At 36.9% G+C, this 21,728-nt stretch overlaps 1 protein-coding gene across 2 annotated transcripts in view; it reads left to right on the top strand.

Annotated features, from left to right (window-relative positions):
* The window catches only part of LOC124775056 (serine/threonine-protein kinase mTOR), a 269,759-nt gene that overhangs the window by 247,316 nt on the left and 715 nt on the right, over window positions 1-21,728 (top strand). For both annotated transcript variants that reach the window (XM_047249846.1, XM_047249847.1), the window contains 6 exons: window positions 1,416-1,558; window positions 4,846-4,986; window positions 5,121-5,326; window positions 5,512-5,659; window positions 14,587-14,872; window positions 18,700-18,880. In XM_047249846.1, coding sequence (XP_047105802.1) covers window positions 1,416-1,558; window positions 4,846-4,986; window positions 5,121-5,326; window positions 5,512-5,659; window positions 14,587-14,872; window positions 18,700-18,880 — 1,105 coding nt within the window. The remainder of the gene's footprint in view (window positions 1-1,415; window positions 1,559-4,845; window positions 4,987-5,120; window positions 5,327-5,511; window positions 5,660-14,586; window positions 14,873-18,699; window positions 18,881-21,728) is intronic.

The raw sequence follows: 21,728 nt of genomic DNA, 5'->3' as shown, positions 1-21,728 counted from the left end.
GTGGCATTCAAACCAGCCTTTTGGTTAATAACAGCTTTATCTATGCTGTCTACAGAAGTCTCTGCTATGTTATTTTCAGTTTTGACTAGACACTTTTTTATTTCATGGTCTGCATGTTAAGACTCTTGAATGTTATTGAAGACATTATAAATTGTTTTAGAAGACTAAAGTATTGTCCTATCCACGCATTTAATGTGCACTCACTCATGTAATGTGCACAGTTCAGGTACTTGTTCTTGGCATTTTTCGAAGATATCACTTTTAAAGGTTCAAATACAGTAATAAAGTCCTCATTGTGTTAATCATCATGATTTCATTGTTATTGTTACTTAGATGTCTTTGCTGTTAATGCAATAAGAATAAGAATCTTTATTAGCCGTTCAGTATTTTATTATACAATGAGCTTCGTCAGTAAGTTCAATTACGGTATAAAGATGGTTATATTCTCATAACAATGTGTATATAAATCATATGAATACATAAATCATATGAATATTGATACAAATATAGAGCACTGGAAATAGGTCTATTATGCCTATATGTTAGATATTGTTTTTCCAAATTTAGGTACCTTTCTCTATGTTAAAACAGCAAATCTGCCATATTACAATCTTAATATTCATCAACTGAGTAAAATGCTTTACCTCTGAGCCATGGACCCAATGTTGTCTTAAATTTATTTTTAGATACTGTTTGTACAATTTTAGGGAGCATATTAAACAGTTCGAGGCCTACATATTTATAACTATTATGTATCTTGGACAATCTAGACTATGGCAGATCAATTGTGTGGTTTCGTCTTGTATTATGGGTGTGGACAGAGGACCTAAGGGGATATTGAGCTATGTTTTCTTTTACGTGTAAGAAGCAATAATAGATGTACAAACAAGGAACTGTCATGATGTTCAGTTTTTTGAAATGTTCTCTGCTTGTATCCCTAGGGGATAAACCCACTATACATCGAAGAGTTTTTTTTTTTTTTTTTTTTTTTTTTTTTTTTTTTTTTTTTTTTTTTTTTTTTTTTTTTTTTTTGCCATCTGAAAATTGATACTGAATTGGGAGAATTTCCCCAGAGCAGAACACCATATGAAAGATGGGGGTGGATATAAGCAAAATATGAATGCAGCAGTAAGTTTTGGCAGACATTATTCCTAAGTTTTAAAAGTATGAACATGGCACATGCAAGTTTAGTACAGACGTATGTGATATGTTTATCCCAGCTAAATTTCTGGTCAATAATTATTCCTAACAGTTTAACAGACAATAGTTTATGTACTTTTCATAAAAAGCATAAATTTCTTAAATAATTTCTCTGGTTTGAAATTACTGACAAACCATATGCTTCTTGTAAAAGTCATACGTTCTGGCAACTGAAGGCTCTCATTAAATTTACATGTTTTTTCTCAATTTTTCAGGCAGTAATGGAAAAGATTATATGTTCCTACTGAAAGGTCATGAAGACTTAAGACAGGATGAACGTGTAATGCAGCTTTTCGGTCTTGTTAATACACTGTTGCTGAATGATCCTGATACATTCCGCAGGAATCTTACAATACAGGTAAGTGCAGTATTTCCTTTCTATATCGTGTGGACAGCATAAGCATGTTAGTTCTTATTAAGAAGATACTGAACACAGAATGTAGTATTGTGGAAAATTATCAAGGGGACAAGGGGAAGAAAGAGTTATGTCCAAGAGACAAATGAAGGTAGTGGACAGTTAAGAAATCATGCAATATACCATAAACAAAGATTGCTAGTCTTTTATGGCATTAAAACCAAGTGTAAAGCATGATTTTTAATAATAAATGAAAGGAGTTCCTATAAATCACTCCATATGAATATCAAGATTTCTTCAACTAGCAACTTGTCATGGAAAGAAGTTGAACCTTAATACAGGTAGCTGGTGGGGGTCTGAACTTTGCTCGCTCTTGTTTTCTTTCAAACTGAGTTGCTCATCCATTTCTGATGCTGTTGAAATAAGGGGTGCAATAACAGGATGAAAAATACTGAAAACAAAATCAGTCAAGCTCTCTGAATTTTTTTATGATATACTTGTCACTAAACTGGAGTGTGATAAGTTGTGAAAGTGAACAGTGTCCAAGAAAAAAGCTGTTAATAATAAGGGAAAGTGAAGATTCTAATAGTGACAAAAAATTTCTTAATATTTGAATAAAAGAAAATGAAGGTGCTTGAGCAATTAGAAATCATTCAAAGCTGCAGGCTTAAAAATGCCTGCCCAAGGCAAGGGACAGTAATAAAAATAGAATGTAACATGGTTTTGACATTAAAGAAAATTCTAATGTTGAATTAGGAAAATGCTCAGGACAGTGGAAAAATTACCATAATAGTATTGTGGGGAGGGGGCTTCTAGAGTAGGCACAGCAAAAGGTAATTTCTAAACAGCATACCATGTGGGCAACATGGTGGTAAACTGTATATTTGTTAAATTTCAACTATATCTGCAGAATAGTTTTGTTTATACAGCTTTTTCTAAAGTAGTCATATTGTGTGTGTGTGTTTCATTCAAATGTGTAAACCTGAAAACCGCCATCATGAAGATCTTTTTCATGAACTGTTAACTGCCAATGGAATCTCCTTCAATGCAGATGAATTCAAACAAGGGTGTATTATTCTTAAAAATATAATCTACATGAAGGACAGCCCAAAACTGCAAGCAGATATGAAAACATCGAAAAAGTACACAATGTGTTATCGGACGATCAGCAATTAAAGGCATATGAAATAGCTGAAGCTGTAGGTATGTCAAAATTCAGTACATGGCAATAATTGAAAAATCTGATAACTATCAAGGCAACATAGATAAGGAATGGCTGGCTACTCAGTATTTGGAACTGTATGTAAATATTATCACACTGAGAGGATATGTGTAAATTGGATTACTTAGCAATATTAATTAGCAGCCCTTTTAACTGGCATAGAATCTTTCTTCACACACACACACACACACACACACACACACACACAGTGCTGCTATAAATGATTCATTCATTTTGAAATCTCTATATTTTCCAAAGTATCATGTACAAATATGACAGATGCAAGAACAGAACTATAAACTTACCAAGTTTCCAAATTTGCACTCTACAAATGTCATATGAGTGTTCCTCTGATCATACAAAATGTCCAGGTGGTAGTCAAGTTCGTTTTGTACCTTATGTAGGAACATCCTATCAGCAGTCATCACAGCAGCATTTATGCATTCTCTGAGCTGTTCCAGTGTTCTCAGCTCTAGGGGTACATAAATACGGTCCTTAATGTACCCCCAAAGAAAAATGTCACAAGGCATTTCCAATTGCTACAGGGAGCCTCCTCAAAACCTTCGTATGGAAACTAGACCCAGGAAGTTACTTAACCATTCTAAGTGTGAGGTCTGTAGGTTTCAATCCATTGTTGACCACCTGAACCTGCCGGGGACAGTTAGACAACAGACTTTCTTACAAAGACAGCATCGAACACTTACAGACAGTGCCATGAAATTAGTTACCATTGTCATTTTCTTACAGTCATACTGGTTTTCCTCTCTCAATATTTCTTTAGGTGCAGAGGTGACAAAGTTCTGTCTAACAGAATTGAATGGGAGAATGGTGTTCCTGGAGGTGGTATTGTAAAATTATCCCTTTGGCGTAAGTAGCGTAACATCAACGTTAAGAATTCCAGTGCATTGATCCATCTTAGTGGGAAGTTTTTCAGAGTATTGTTCATCTTACAACAATGCCATAGAAACTCCTCAGGTACAACTCACAAGGGAGAGGCATTGAGACTTGAGGTATCAGAAATGAAATTCCTTAGATCCATCATCCAGAAGACAAAGATGAATAATTAAGGAATCTGGAGGTGGAAGGAAGAACTTGGAGGAATGGGCTGAACGTACTGGTTTTATAGATTTTTGACAGATAAGTTAGTGCTGGTCTGAGCTGCCGGAGATGGCAGTCATGTGCAAGGGTGTCCTTGCTTGTGGGAATGAATGTGTGTGTGTTTATCTTTTTCTGACAAAGGCTGTGGCTAAAAGCTAGTGTGTAAGTATCTTTTAGCTGTGCCTGTCTGCAACTTAATGCATCAGCTTTATGATAAGTAGCAATCTATCTTTTGCTTACATTGTTGGTATTCCAACCTAGAGTTTCCATTGTTTGATATTGATTTTAATCATTATTGCTGTGTTTTTACTTCACCTGCCCAGCATAAGGACACCATTGCAAGTTTTAATGTTTTGGTGAGATTTGTGGGCCTCATATTTGAGTCAAAGCTGTAATGCTTATCACACCTTAATGTCCTGGAAGCAAGTTCCCTGATGGTTTTTAACACTTTGGACTGCCTTAGTCACAAGTCCTGGGTAGCAAACTGAGCAAGTCTGCTCCAGTGTTACAAAGTTTTTATATGATCTCAGCTAGATTATAGTCATGGCGTACTGAGAAGTGAGTTTCAGGCTATCACCCATGCAGGGGCTAGATTGATTACAGGGGACGTTTTATGGCAACCATAGCAAGGCTTTAGGAATCAAATAAGGGATAGAATGTACTCACTAGAAAAACACTGTTGTACTCAAAAACCAGTTGCCTTGTTCTCATACTACTTAACAACGGAAAATTGTGATGGTGGTGGGAGGATCCAACAGCCTACTTTTAAATTGCCTGTTTCCTATTCAGTGCCTGCTCTGCGTGGTGAACCAAGCTATCTTAATTCACATTATTTTACAAAGCTTGTCATGAAGTGGTCGCTGCTGATTGTTGTTTAGTAATCTATTGACTGTTTATCAGTATATACAATAGTTTTTAAGGCTGATGAATAAATTTGTTTTCACACAAAAAAATGTTCTTTTCCCACCAGAGGTATGCTGTGATCCCATTATCAACAAACAGTGGACTGATTGGCTGGGTGCCTCACTGTGATACACTTCACACACTTATAAGGGATTATAGAGAGAAAAAGAAAATATTATTAAACATTGAACACAGAATTATGCTTCGGGTAAATACACTTTAGTAAAGAATACATTTTGAACTATCTAATTATATAGATTGTTTAAAATTATCTGTAGCAGTACCAATTTTGTTAACTGTTGTACATTAGAAAATATAATTAATACCTTGTTATAATTATAGATGGCACCAGATTATGACCACCTAACACTGATGCAAAAAGTGGAAGTTTTTGAACACGCTTTAGAGCACACACAAGGAGATGACCTATCACGACTTCTCTGGCTTAAATCACCGTCATCAGAAGTGTGGTTTGATAGACGTACAAATTATACTCGCTCCCTTGCTGTCATGTCAATGGTTGGTTACATACTGGGCTTAGGAGACAGGTAAAGAAAAATCTGGTTCTAATAAAAACCAACTTTCATTATTTGCAAATAACAGTGATTACTTTTAAACAGGCCCACTTGAGTTCTTTTGCTATTTGTATATTTATTGTGGTATTATTAGAATTATTGTTTTCCCTTTTTTACCAAATACTAAATATTTTCTATTCAATTCTTTTAATTTTCAGGCATCCTTCAAATTTGATGTTAGATCGGCTGAGTGGGAAAATTTTGCATATAGATTTTGGAGATTGTTTTGAAGTAGCAATGACAAGAGAAAAGTTCCCAGAGAAGATTCCATTTAGGCTTACTCGCATGCTGATTAATGCAATGGAGGTAAAATATTTACACCAAATCTTTATTTTTTAAAATTGTATGCATTGTTCCTTGTATAGCGTAGTCTTTTAAGTGGTGTACTGTCCATGCAGTAATGACTTCTTCTTTAAATTACTTATTTTCAATTTTATCTTAGCTTATCCTTTTCTCGTATGTCCAATTTTGAGATATGTAAATAAATAAAAATTACCACCATACGAATTCAGATTGCTAAAATATTGTCTGACCTTTTTTTTTTTATATAGTTTGTGGATTGTTCCCCCCTCCCCTCTCCAGTGTCATTTTCCTAATTTTTTTATTGCTGTTTTCAACAGAAATTTTATTAGCTCTCATCCTATTGCTTTGCAGTGATTTTATTTTGCAGATAATTTTATACAGAATGAGCGTTCCCATTACTCATATGTGCAAAGTCACATTGTTGTGGCTTGTTTCTCTGTGCAAAAGTGGTACAACCTAAACTGTAACACACAAGTGCTTGTCTGAAGTACGTACCACTTTGTTGAACACCTGTCACTCCATATTTTTTACTCTTATAATGTTGCTACTCCGTGGCGTGTAAGTGATCGGCTGCTTTAATCTGTGTGCCTTAGTGGTGCCTGAGGAGACATGTTTTAATTGACGTGTAACCGGATTTTCACCTCCATAGCTAATTCAGCTCATGAATGAGTCATGAATCATGCGAAGGTGTTTCCTGCACTCTGAGGAATGGAACCATCAGTCACTTGGGAACAAGTCACACTGCACAGTAACTTAAATTTGGTATTCCACTAAGAGAAGGACTCATTGACTAGGCTAGTGCCTAAGACCTTGTTAGTGCCAAATTAAAATTAGAACTTAGCTATGCCACTATTATGTTTACCAATGAAATGCTCAGTCTTGCTTTGCACCTTCAGTAAAACAGTGTTAATGTTACTTATTCAGCAGTTTCAAAGCATATTCAGCAGTTCTGCATATAATTCAAATACTGTGGCTCTGCCATATGTTGTGCAATTTCTCAGTGTTTTTCTGTATGAAGAATGTGAGTAAAGCATTGTTCTGAATCTGATCAATTAGTTACTGTGTACATTGTTTTCTCTGTTATTACACAAAGATAAATTGAAGACACTTATGTCACACCCAATTTAAATGCAAATTACGTATGTGAAGATATCACGAGGGCAATGGTGAGCTGTATGCGAAGAACAAATAGTTCCGTTGTGAGAAAGTCACAAAAAATATGTACCTCCCAAATGTAATAAAAAAAATATTCATTTTTATGACATTGAAATGGTGTGATGAGGATGAGAAATCGGAAAATAAATTTTCCGTGGGTTAATAAACTCAATTGCCAAGTGAGATACAGAGCTGAAGAAGGAGCACCTCAACCATAATCATTGAATTTCATCCACAACTGTATAAGCATCTAGAATGGTATAGAATGAGTTGCATCAGGAATGTTAGAAGTGCCTCATGATGAAATTTGCCAAGAGATTAAAATCACAGACTACAGAGCAATACTTGAGATGAAACAACTGACGGGTTTAGCTAGAATCAGTTTGTCATTGTACTAATGTTGGTAAAAGAAAGCAATTATTTATTCTCAGACAGTTATGTTGCTGAAACTACTTCCAAAAGCAGAATTTGAAAACTAAAATTAATCATGGTAAAAAATTCAACTATATTAATCAGTACAGTACAACTATTCAATGGCTTTGGTCTTCTTGATACCTGACAACCACTATTGATGTCAGTGATGTGTACGAGTGTAGTTTAGATATGCACTTCCTTTTCTTCCTGGAATTTGACTGTATTTTCTCTAAACCCTTTTACAACTTCCTTGACATATAACAAACAAACCATTCTTATTTTAACTTCCTAAAGTGTATTAAATTTCAGAAATAGTATCATTGTAATAAGGTACTGGGATTTGAGTGTCCCATGATATTCGCAAATTGAGTAACGCTAACTAATATGGCTTGACACCTTTCCCATTTCATACCAGTTTAAGCCATAGAGACACATTATTATTATTGTTTTTATTATTATTTTTTATTCAGTATATTTATTGTGCTGACATGTTCTGTGAACATGTGATAGGATAAAAATGGACCTTGAGAATTAAATTTGAAATTTTTTACGCTCTTTATCCTCTACATACCTCAGAACATAATGTTAGATAGTAACCACTCACAACTTCGACAGATCATGCAGAACATACGTGACCTGCATTACTAATGAAACATTTTGGTGAGATTATAAGTCAACCTCTAGTATGACATCACATGAATTAGGCTTAGTGTTCAATGTAATTTATGGGGGCTGCTGGTGAGTGTGAATGCCTTTCCATGAACACTCCCATGCAGACAATTTACCCTTGGTGCATCTCAACTGAGACTTAAATGCATGAAATTTTGTTGATAACACAGTAAATGTGAACCAAGCATATTCCTTCCACACTTTAAACTTTTATAGGGTTTTCAGTGTGCATATTAACATTAAAAATGTTTTTGTGAATACAAAATTATGCTTTTCAAAGGTAATACATTGTTAAAATGTGAAAATATGATAAAGTATCATGGAAATATAAGATAAAAGAAATGTATGTCAGCTACTTGAAACCTCACAAGGCACTCTTATTAGTTGTGCCTCTGTTGATAATCAAAATCAGTACACAGTTAAGTTTCAGAAATCATTTTTCTGTGAAGCATTTCTGCCACAAAAATGAAATACACAAAACTGTGGAGATGACCACATATTACTGCATCACCAAAGGCAGGAAACCAGGTTGATGATCCAAACTACATCTTTTCGGTTTCTCACCATGAGAAAATGTATACTGGTTGATTTTGAACATAATCTCAAACACATCCCAGAGTAAGATTATTTTTCTTGGAAACAGATTTTAAACTTAGTAAAGCACGCTGAAGATAGTTTTTAGGAAATTAAAATGACACTGCTTTTTATGACCTACATTGACGTCTATACTCCAGAACCGGCAGAGGGTACGTCCCATTATACCAGTTATTAGGTAGAGATTCTTTCTATTCCATTCATGTACTAGAGCATAGGAAGTACGATCCCTATGCAAGCAATACATAGAAGGTGGGGGGGGGGGGGGGCTACACTACAACTAGTATGTTTGTCCCACTGGTGCTTCCACTCTTCAAAACATTTTTTTGTAGTCATCTTTAGAAATGGCTGACTGTTTTTCACCTCATTTTTTCCTTGGTTTCTTCCGTGTTGTCAAATCGGTGTCCTTTCGTGCCCTTTTTCATGTGTGGAAATAAGAAAAAGTCATACGGGGCCAGGTCAGATGATTAACATGTGTGGGCAATGGAACCATGCTATTTTTAGCCAAAAACTGTCTAATAAGGATGGCTATGTGTGTAGGTGTGAGGAACAAACTTGGCAGCAATCCTTTTCATTCCCAAATCTTCCATTAAAATTTGCTGACCCTAGCTCCAAGATAACCCACTAATGTCTGACAATTGATCAATTGCCCGTTGATGATCAGTGAGCATACGCTCTTCAATTTTTTCAATATTTTCATTGATTTGAGCAGTTGATGGACGTCCAGAATGAGGTTTGTCATCAGTTGGCATGTTGCCATTTTTAAATCGAGCAAACTACTTGTACACTTGAGTTTTTCCCATAGCATCAGCTTGGTAACATCTTTTCAACACTAAAACAGTTTTAGAAGCATTTTTACCTAGTGTTGTGTTGTTGTGGTCTTCAGTCCTGAAACTGGTTTGATGCAGGTCTCCATGCTACTCTACCCTGGGCAAGCTTTCTTGATCTCCCAGTACTTACTGCAACCTACATCCTTCTGAATCTGCTTAGTGTATTCATCTCTTGGTCTCCCTCTATGATTTTTACCCTCCACGCTTCCCTCCAATGCTAAATTGGTGATCCCTTGATGCCTCAGAACATGTCCTACCAACCGGTCCCTTCTTCTTGTCAAGTTGTGCCACAAACTCCTCTTCTCCCCAATTCTATTCAATACCTCCTCATTAGTTATGTGATCTACCCATCTAATCTTCAGCATTCTTCTGTAGCACAACATTTCGAAAGCTTCTATTCTCTTCTTGTCCAAACTATTTATCGCCCATGTTTCATTTCCATACATGGCTACACTCCATACAAATACTTTCAGAAATGACTTCCTGACACTTAAATATATACTCAATATTAACAAATTTCTCTTCTTCAGAAACGCTGTCCTTGTCATTGCCAGTCTACATTTTATATCCTCTCTCCTTTGACCATCTACTAACAAAGAGATAGAGGGGCTGGCCAGTACTTACCTCAGCTGAGTACAGCCGATAGATACACAAAAAACAGAACCGAAAATTTACGTTCCTAGCTTTCGGAACAAATGTTCCTTCATCAGGGAGGAGAAAGGGGAAAGAAAGGGAAGAAGGGAAAGTGGATTCAGTTACTCAGAACCCAGGTTATCAAACAACAGGGAAAGGAAAACAGGGAGGGTAGCAAGGATGGAGGCATGGTTGTCAGAGATCTTTGGCTTCATCTGTAAAGAATTTCACGTTAGTATTTTGCAGCTGTGACTTATTAAACTGATAGTTCGGTAATTTTCACATCTGTCAACACCTGTTTTCTTTGGGATGGGAATTATTGTATTCTTCTTGAAGTCTGAGGGTATTTCTCCTGTCTCATACATCTTGCTCATCAGATGGTAGAGTTTTGTCCTGTCAAATTCTTCACGCAGTATCGTATCTCCCATTTCATATTCATCTATATACTCCTTCCACATTTCTGCTTTCCTTTCTTTGCTTAGAACTGGGTTTCCATCTGAGCTCTTGATACTCATACAAGTGGCTCTCTTTTCTGCATAGGTCTCTTTAATTTTCCTGTAGGCAGATCTATCTTACCCCTCGTGAGATAAGCCTCTACATCCTTACATTTGTCCTCTAGCCATCCCTGCTTAGCCATTTTGCACTTTCTGTCAATCTCATTTTTGAGACGTTTGTATTCCTATTTGCCTGCTTCATTTACTGCGTTTTTATATTTTCTCCTTTCATCAATTAAATTCAATATTTCTTCTGTTACCCATAAATTTCTACTAGCCCTCATCTTTTTATCTACCTGATCCTCTGTTGCCTTTACTACTTCATCTCTCAGAGCTACCCATTCCTCTTCTACTGTATTTCTTTCCCCCATTCCTGTCAATTGTTCCCTTATGCTCTCCCTGAAACTCTGTACAACCTCTGGTTTAGTCAGTTTACCCAGGTCCCATCTCCTTAAATTCCCAACTTTTTGTAGTTTCTTCAGTTTTAATCTACAGTTCATAACCAATAGATTGTGGTCAGAGTCCACATCTGCCCCTGGAAATGTTTTACAATTTAAAACCTGGTTCCTAAATCTCTGTCTTACCATTATATAATCTATCTGAAACCTGTCAGTATCTCCAGGCTTCTTCCATGTATGCAACCTTCTTTTATGGTTCTTGAACCAAGTGTTAGCTATGATTAAGTTATGCTCTGTGCAAAATTCTACCAGACGGCTTCCTCTTTCATTTCTCACCCCCAATCCATATTCACCCACTATGTTCTCTCCCTTTTCCTACTCTCGAATTACAGTCACCCATGACTATTAAATTTTCGTCTCCCTTCACTACCTGAATAATTTCTTTTATCTCATCATACATTTCATCAATTTCTTCGTCATCTGCAGAGCTAGTTGGCATGTAAACTTGTACTACTGTAGAAGGCGTGGGCTTCATATTTATCTTGGCCACAATAATGTGTTCACTATGCTGTTTGTAGTAGCTTACCCACATTCCTATTTTCCTATTCATTATTAAATCTACTCCTGCATTACCCTTATTTGATTTTGTGTTTATAACCCTGTAGTCACCTGACCAGAAGTCTTGTTCCTCCTGCCACCGAACTTCACTAATTCCCACTATATCTAACTTTAACCTATCCATTTCCCTTTTTAAATTTTCTAATCTACCTGCCCGATTAAGGGATCTGACATACCACACTCCGATTCATAGAACGCCAGTTTCCTTTCTCCTGATAATGACGTCCTCTTGAGTAGTCCCCGCCCGGAGATCTGAATGGGGGACTATTTTACCTCCGGAATATTTTACCCAAGAGGACGCCATCATCATTTAACCATACAGTAAAGCTGCATGCCCTCGGGAAAAATTACGGCTGTAGTTTCCCCGTTCGCAGTACCAGCACAGTAGAAAACAGAATTTCTCAGCTGCATGTTGTTCACTTAAACTTGCTTTAATGAAAAACAAAACAAGAATGAAATAGCACTATCAAAAAAAAAAAATCACTGCAGATGAACAGAACAAGCGAGGCCAACAAAGGACACGGCACTGAACTGGCAATGAGTTGCGCTGTGTGTGTCTAGCGGCAGAAATGCGTACTACACAAGCACACCACATGGCAATGTTATTCCAGGTTTTTTTTGGTACCCTCTCGTATGCCTAGAGTCATAATTTAAAGCCAGTTCTTGAAACTTTTTCAACAACCTGCCAGTTCGATGTCTTCATAATGTCTGAGACTTGTCTCCCAAAAGTTGAACATACCTGCGACCATTCGTGTTGCCCTTCTGTGTATACGTTCAATAATCCCCTGCTAGTCCTATTTGGTACGTGTCCCATGAGCAACATTCTATAATGGGTGGCACAAGTGTTTTGTAAGCAATCTCCTTTGTAGACTGACTGCATTTCTCCAGTATTCTATCAATAAACCAAAGTCTACCACATCTACCACCTACTTTACTTTTCAGTGAGCCTGTGTAATCATTACATTTCATATCCCTACAAAGTGTTATGCCCATGTATTTGTACGAGTTGGCCGAGTCCAGTGGTGACCCATTGATAGTATAGTTATAAGAATTTTTTTCTTTTCTTTTTATGAAGTGCACCATTTTACATTTCTGAACATTTAAAGCAAGTTGTCAATCTTTGCACCACTTAGAAATTTTATCAAAAGCTGACTGAATATTTATGCAGCTTCTTTCAGACCGTAATTCATTATAGATAACTACATCATCTGCAAAAAGTTTGTGGTTACTATTAATATATAACATGAACAACAAGGGTTCTAACAGAGTTCGTTGCAGCACACCCAAGGTTACTTTTACATCTGACAATGACTCTCCATCCAAGACAACATGCTGTATCCTCCCTACCAAAAAGTCCTCTATCTAGTCATAAATTTTGCTTGATACCCCACATGATCATACTTTTGACAGTAAGCTTTTCAGAAATCTACCTGACTGCCTCAGTCCAAAGCTTTCAGTCCGTTGTGAGAAAAGTGTGAGTATGGTTTCGCATAATCGATGTTTTCGGAATCCATGCTGGCTGTCATGAGGGACATCATTCTTTTTTAGATACGTCATTATGTTTGAACTCAGAATTTATTTGCTACTGTGGAAGCATCGTCAGCTAACAAAGGATTTCTATTGGATTTGTTCAGCAAAACCAGAGGTTCTGTGTGAGTCTTCTTGGAAAAAACAGCAAATGGGTATTATATAAGAATTGATTTCCCTAAGCAAGTACTCTTGCTTCAGTCTACATAACATCCTCGCAAATGACCAACATGTTGATGGAATGGCACAGTTTATTTACACAAAGCAAGAACTCGAAGAAGTGGGAGAAAAGCTGACATTGTCTGTTGATTTTACTATGATGATAACTTTCTGAATGCAAATCATTTGAAGACCAAAATTTTCTCACTCCTGCATAACGGAGAAGCAAATAGGATGCTGAATGTATCATGTTGCAGTTAAAGCTCACAAACCTAAGTTCTGCCTAAGTATCTTAAGCTCACTTAGGACGGATATAAAACAATCAGAAAGCACAACACAGAATTCCCAACATCTATCAACATACCACAGAATTCCCAATGCCTATCAACATACCACAGAATTCATAACATCTATCAACATACCACAGTATTAGCAACATGTGCTTTGATTACACTTCCTGGCAGATTAAAACTGTATACCGGGCTGAGACTTGAACTCGGGAGTAAAATCTCAGTTCAGCACACAATTTTAAAATTTAAATCTGCCAGGAAGTTTCATATCAGTGCATACTCTACTGTCGAATGAAAATTTGATTTTGGAGGTGTGCTTTTGTGTTCAACAGTGAACCAAATCTGTACAAAGGATGATCTGTTGACAGAAAATGAAAAGACTCTTAATGCAAATGGAAATCATGTAATCCAACCCGGAATATAAAATACAGTAATATGTATACTCAGAATTATGAATGTGCTGCAGTGCATTTGGTTGGAGTAGAATTCAAATCTCTATCCAGCCATCCTGATTTATATTTTCCATAGTTTCCCAAAATTACAACAGTAAATAGTGGGAAGATTTCTTTGGCTGGACCAGGGGCAGTTCCTTCTTTCACTTTGTGTAACTGAGTTGGTGCTCCACTTGTAATGCATTAGGAGGGATTATTTAATTATGATCTAACTTCCTTCCTATACTTGACCATATTTTCAGTTTGTCATTTGCTGTTCTGTAAAACATTTCTGGTTTATCTTGTGACACATGCAAAGAGCATGAAAACTGCGAAGGGGACAGAGCAAAATATGTAGAAGAAAAATACACAATGTACATAATAGAGACTCATGATAATGAAAGAATGTGAAAGTCTCAAATTAACATACTTACTATATCCCAGAAGAAAATTTAGATTCAAGAAAAACTTCTGCACTTTAAAGGAAGTTAATATCAGTCAACATATTTTCATTTTCTTCTCAATGAGTGCTTTCTTTCCTTATTTGTTTTCTTTTTGAAAATAAAAACTAGTTTTCTCAATTGTTTACTTTGCTCACAACTTTATTTTATTTACTTATTTACTTTATTGTATGCTCAGCAATTGCATGCGGATGATAACACTGCCACATAAGATAATATGACTTGCAGTTAAAACAACATTAATTGTCTGCTTGTAGGTTACAGGAATAGAAGGGACATATCGCCGCACATGTGAGTCCGTTATGTCTGTGCTTCATCGCAACAAGGACAGTCTAATGGCAGTTCTAGAAGCATTTGTGTACGATCCACTGCTGAACTGGAGACTCATTGATAATGCCACACCCAAAGCAAAACGCTCAAAAGCCCAAACTGATTTGTCTGTTTCATCATCATCACAAGAACATGGTGATATACTGGATGCGGGTGGCAGTCTAAGTGCTACTGCTGCTAAGAAGGGTGTGCCTGGCAGCATGGAAAATATAGGTATGTGCAGAGAATTCAACGATCTTTCCATATATTGTGATTCTTTTTTTAATTTTACAATTTGACATCTGTTTGTAATCGAAAAGAAACCGTATTGAGAGTAAAAATCAGAAAAGGGATAGCCAGTTTTTCCTTGATTTTTTTTAAATCCCAAGCTTGTGTTACACCCATGATAAACCTAACATAATTAACAGTATAATAACTTTGACAGAGGGGCAAAAAAGTAATGGTAACTAATTCTAGAAAGAAATATAATAGAAAGAAAAAACTGTGTGGAGAGATAGGCGGTAAGGTAACTCCCAATGCATAGCAGACATGGCCAAATTTATCAAAATTAGTTTCCTAAGTTACAGTAGTTAAAGATATGTTAAGTTTCATGTCAATACTTTAGAAAAGGATGGGAAGTAGAGTATGTAAAAATGTAACACAGTTACACATGTCAGCTCAGCAGGTAAACAAATTAAATGTGTTCACACCTCTTGTAAAATCAGATATAGAAAAAAATAAACTGGTTGGCACAGAGAAAATTTTGTGACATCATGATGCTGAGGCACTGCAAGTTCCTTAGAAGTGTGGCATGCGCTGGTATTGCTAATGAATTTAGTGTCACTTAAACAAGAAGTTATCATAAAGTGCAGCGAGGTGTTTCTCACAACTTTTCCAACAGTTTTAATCAGTGACTGTTATGTAGACTCAAAAGATGTAGAATATTGTGTGTTGTTTTGAACCTTTATGGCTAGAGGACAAATGTAAGGATGTAGAGGCCTATCTCACTAGGGGTAAGATAGATACTGCCTACAGGAAAATTAAAGAGACCTTTGGAGATAAGAGAACGACTTGTATGAATATCAAGAGCTCAGATGGAAACCCAGTTCTAAGCAAAGAAGGGAAAGCAGAAAGGTGGAAGGAGTATATAGAGGGTCTATACAAGGGTGATGTACTTGAGAACAATAATATGGAAATGGAAGAGGATGTAGATGAAGATGAAATGGGAGATATGATACTGCGTGAAGAGTTTGACAGAGCACTGAAAGACCTGAGTCGAAACAAGGCCCCCGGAGTAGACAACATTCCATTGGAACTACTGACGGCCTTGGGAGAGCCAGTCCTGACAAAACTCTACCATCTGGTGAGCAAGATGTATGAAACAGGCGAAATACCCTCAGACTTCAAGAAGAATATAATAATTCCAATCCCAAAGAAAGCAGGTGTTGACAGACGTAAAAATTACCGAACTATCAGTTTAATATGTCACAGCTGCAAAATACTAACATGAATTCTTTACAGACGAATGGAAAAACTAGTAGAAGCCGACCTCGGGGAAGATCAGTTTGGATTCCGTAGAAACACTGGAACACGTGAGGCAATACTCACCTTACGACTAATCTTAGAAGAAAGATTAAGGAAAGGCAAACCTACGTTTCTAGCATTTGTAGACTTAGAGAAAGCTTTTGACAATGTTGACTGAAATACTCTCTTTCAAATTCTAAAGGTGGCAGGGGTAAAATACAGGGAGCGAAAGGCTATTTACAATTTGTACAGAAACCAGATGGCAGTTATAAGAGTCGAGGGACATGAAAGGGAAGCAGTGGTTGGGAAGGGAGTAAGACAGGGTTGTAGCCTCTCCCCGATGTTGTTCAATCTGTATATTGAGCAAGCAGTAAAGGAAACAAAAGAAAAATTTGGAGTAGGTATTAAAATTCATAGAGAAGAAATAAAAACTTTGAGGTTCGCCGATGACATTGTAATTCTGTCAGAGACAGCAAAGGACTTGGAAGAGCAGTTGAATGGAATGGACAGTGTCTTGAAAGGAGGATATAAGATGAACATCAACAAAAGCAAAACAAGGATAATGGAATGTAGTCTAAGTCGGGTGATGCTGAGGGAATTAGATTAGGAAATGAGACACTTAAAGTAGTAAAGGAGTTTTGCTATTTGGAGAGCAAAATAACTGATAATGGTCGAAGTAGAGAGGATATAAAATGTAGACTGGCAATGGCAAGGAAAGCGTTTCTGAAGAAGAGAAATTTGTTAACATAGAGTATAGATTTATGTGTCAGGAAGTCATTTCTGAAAGTATTTGTATGGAGTGTAGCCATGTATGGAAGTGAAACATGGACAATAAATACTTTAACAAGAAGAGAATAGAAGCTTTCGAAATGTTGTGGGACGGAAGAATGCTGAAGATTAGATGGGTAGATCACATAGCTAATGAGAAGGTACTGAATAGAATTTGGGAGAAGAGGAATTTGTGGCAAAACTTGTCTAGAAGAAGGGACTGGTTGGTAGGATATGTTCTGAGGCATCAAGGTATCACCAATTTAGTATTGGAGGGCAGCGTGGAGGGTAAAAATCGTAGAGGGAGACCAAGAGATGAATACACTAAGCAGATTCAGAAGGATGTAGGTTGTAGTAGGTACTGGGAGATGAAAAAGCTTGCACAGGATAGAGTAGCATGGAGAGCTGCATCAAACCAGTCTCAGGACTGAAGACCACAACAACAACAACAACATGGCAGATTAAAACTGTTTGCCAGAGTGGGACTCAAAACTGAAACCACACTGTTTATGGGTAATGCTGTGACCAATAGCTATCCTAGCGAGACTCTTGACCAGTCCCCACCATTATAGTTGTCAGTAAGAGCATTGCCAGTGAAAAGACCAAGTTCTGAGTTAGATCTGGTCAGCACACAGTTTTAAACTGCCAGGAACTTTCAGAAGATGAACGTTTTCATCCATTTGAAATGACAAAACAGTTCAACACAGTCACAACACATTCATTCGCCACTAACTTGGTGTTTGCTTTTCTCAACTTGTGGCCACTGTGAAATGAAGAATGCATTATGTTCTTCACTGCTGCAACCACATTTTTGCTACAGACCATGTTCTCCATAGACAGAGTTGGTCCTAAAAGAAAGTAATCAAAGTATTTTCAGCTTAACAAGCTGCATAGAGTACAGTGAGAGAAAAAATGATAGATGACCAGCAGACAGTAATGTTCCTGCTGTCTCACATCATAAACATGACCATCATGCTGCTGTGTCCATCACATTCAGAAGTTGCAGACAGTCCTGACAAAAGGAAGTGAAGTATTGTTGCTAGGTAAGTGGTGTCCCAGAAGGAGTGGTCAATATTCAGGGATATGACAGGAACAATCATTAAGAGCAAAAAAACTCTTGTAATCTCGGGTTCTAAAATGCATACCTCAAGAGCTATGAGCACTTTGTCATTGTCAGTGCTGTGAAACAGATGTCTTCTACTGCACAAGATCCTTGCTTTCCATATTTTGAGAAGTGGTATGTGAAGTGGCAGTAGAAACAATTTACACTAGCCTGACTGTAATGCATACTTCAACTTCTTTCATATTCAAGAAGACACTTCTTCATTATGCTACATCTGACACATCATTGTTCTCTCTGTCTCTTTTTCCACTCCAGCTGTGTGCTCTATATGGCAGAAATGTTCCTTCTTCCAACTTTTTCTCAAACTTTATTTACTCAGAAAACTATCTTAGCATCATTGATTACTTGAGGGCAATGATAATGTAAGCAATGATAATATAAGCAATATTAAGAGAGACCAGAAAATAATAATAATAATAAAAAAACATCAAATGACGCCACGTATTTATGCAGAAACAGTAAAGGAGATAATAGAAAAATATATGCTCACCAATCCATGGTGGCCATTTTGACAACACTGTCCAAACATATTTACTAACCATAAATTTATTATAATGCAATGTTAAATGTCTTTTGTACAGACAATAGATTATATAGCTACATTCATTGTTAAACAGCGAAGTAATGCTTCTTTTCTGCAATATAGGAGACAACAACCAACCAGAAGCACTGAACAAGAAGGCTTTAGCGATAATAACACGTGTTCGAGAGAAGTTAACTGGCTGTGACTTTTCCCATGAGAAAGATCTGACAGTTCAAAAGCAAGTGGATCTCTTGATACAACAAGCCACTTCTAATGAAAATCTGTGTCAATGTTATATTGGCTGGTGAGTGTTTTGCATATTAAAACATTGAGCTATACTATAAAAACAGAGAAAGAACACTTTGCGAAGTAAGATTTACAGCACCTTCTTTTTCTGTATTACCTTATCATAGTATAACAGAGCTACAGGAATAACATAAAAGCCAGCCGTGGCTGAGCAGTTCTAGACGCTTCAGTCTGGAACTGTGCGATTGCTATGGTCGCAGGTTCGAATCCTGCCTCGGGCATGGATGTGTGTGATGACCTTAGGTTAGTTAGGTTTAAGTACTTCTAAGTTCTAGGGGACTGATGTTCTCAAATGTTAAGTCCCATAGTGCTCAGAGCCATTTGAACCATTTGAAATAACATAAAACAATTTTCTATATTCTGAAGATGTTTATTAGTTATTGGCCATAGTTGTTGTCTATTCCCTTCGGCAATTGAGAATTTAAAGGGGGAGGTCTAGTTGATAAGACTTACGAGATGTCATTGATATGTAATGTCATCACATCATATCATATATCTCTGTTGTTTGTCTTGTCTTTCATGGACTGTCTGTAACATTATCTCATATGTACCACTGCCTGAACTTTGCCATGAAAGAGTACTGCGCATATCATTACCTAATTGCCAAAAAAGAGTAGCTAAGTGTATAAATTACAATGTTTATCATAAATGGCTAAAAAAACTTCCACACTCATTATATTCATATGTATGACAATGCATTGTTATATGTGTGATTAAAGTGATTTACAAAAGGAATCAAATCTGCAATAAGTAAAAATACAAAACGAAAAGTATTCTTTACCAAATGGCAGGTTATATATATAATATTACATCAGTTATACCAGAAAACTGCACTAAACGAGATTCAATAAAAGATAAGCATAATATTCTGAATGAAGAAGGGAAATTATAAACACTAGAAAAGAACTTACAATCAAACAATGGATTTTCATTATGGAATGTAACAATATTATGAAAAGGAAAGTTTCATCAACTCACTGTTTAGGAGAGGCTGGAATTTAAAATGTCATGTGATGGTAAATACTTAGTCTTATCAATGAATGGTGAGTAGGATTGGTTGAACAAGAGGGGGGGGGGGGGGGGGGGGGGGGTAGGAGAGAAATATTGAACAGTGTTGAATCGAAAGAAATGGATATATTTATAGTATCATTGCAAATGAATGCCTCCAGCAAATGTACAATAAACAGTGAGCAAGAGGAAATTATCATTTTACAAAGGAAAGATTGTCATAATTATGTCAGAGAATACAAACATAATAGGACAGTTCGGTTTAATAAAAGCAGAGCAGTGCTGTGCAGTCAACTTTTAATCTTTCGTTTGTGTGTTATTGCCACTCCAATTGTTGCCTTCAACTGTCCAAAATACAAAAATTCATTAATAACTTCATTGTTAATTTGCAGAATTTTCTGTTTGATGTGTTGTTAATACATTATTTAAGTATTATTGCAATGGGTTTTAAGACTAGCTTTCAAACTTTGTTTATTAATTTTTTTTTCCTGTTAACTGCTGAATTTTTCCTCCTCTTAGAACAAGAAGTACAGTGTTATTCCCAAAAGTGGATGTTAGGATATGCTCCCTTAACAACACATTCCCTCATTCTTGTCCCAGAGTGGTTAGACACTGGACTCGCATTCGGGAGGACGACGGTTCAATCCCGCGTCCGGCCATCCTGATTTAGGTTTTCCGTGATTTCCCTAAATCACTCCAGGCAAATGCCGGGATGGTTCCTCTGAAAGGGCACGGCCGACTTCCTTCCCAACCCTTCCCTAATCCGATGAGACCGATGACCACGCTGTCTGGTCTCCTTCCCCAAACCAACCAACCAACCAACCAACCATCTTGTCCCAGGTTAAGAATCTGCTCTGAGGCCCCTGATAGTAATTTGCTGCATTAGATCTTTTCGCCCAACCCCTTTTCAAATTCTTAATTTCTCACTATCGTGATGAAGTCTAATGGAAGTTGTAAGCATTTGCTTATAAGTTCTCCTATACTAATTCAGGTTGAAGCAAAGCTGTATTTCTCAAGGGCTTTTGTTATAGATTTTGTGAAACTGTGTTAAAAGTATACGTATCTCATGTGAATGGTAATTGTTATGGATTGCTCCATTATATAATTTTGTTCACAACTTAGAAGTGGCTACTACGAACAGTGGACAATTGCTGATCATTATGTCAGCTATAAATCCAATGTTTTTTTCCATCTGACGATTTTATTGAATACAAGGGGTAGTCATAAAGTTTTCATTATCACCTTGAAAACATGAAGCTGCAACCATGAAACTTGATGATAGTGTTAGCCCTCTGCATATTTATCCTTGAATTTACCACATTTCTCCCAACAATGAATGACATGGTGGAGAACTTCAATATAAAACTCTGCAACTCAGCTGTTTAGGAAATGATCCACCTTGAAAATCATCTCATCGTCATTTGGGAAGTACCTGTCAAGCAATTGTTTGTTCATCCAAGGAAAGAGAAAGAAGTCACTGGTACCATGTCAGAGGAATGTGGGTGGGAAGGAAGGGGGGGGGGGGGGAGGCAAAAACTGATAGCTCAAAGAAGCAGCATGTGTGACTGCATCCTGTGCAGAATGACCTGGAGCAAAAATACCCCCTTGGACAGTTTTCCACAATGCGTCATCCAGACATTACGATATTTCATAAGTAGGCTCCTGTGGTGGTTTACCCTTATAAGCATAATCTCTAAGCACCACCCCATAGTAGTCCCAAGAAGCACCTTGCCTTATTATTGTTATTATTATTATTATTATTATTATTATTATTCCGGAGGGGGGTCTGCAATTCTTCCACTGCTGCCCTGCCTCAGTTCTCGGAACTTCCTATTGTA

This window comes from Schistocerca piceifrons, chromosome 2 (assembly GCF_021461385.2).
Source record: "Schistocerca piceifrons isolate TAMUIC-IGC-003096 chromosome 2, iqSchPice1.1, whole genome shotgun sequence".
Lineage (NCBI taxonomy): Eukaryota > Metazoa > Arthropoda > Insecta > Orthoptera > Acrididae > Schistocerca > Schistocerca piceifrons.
Note: the sequence above shows the minus strand (reverse complement) of the source record. Positions and strands in the feature narration are given on the sequence as shown.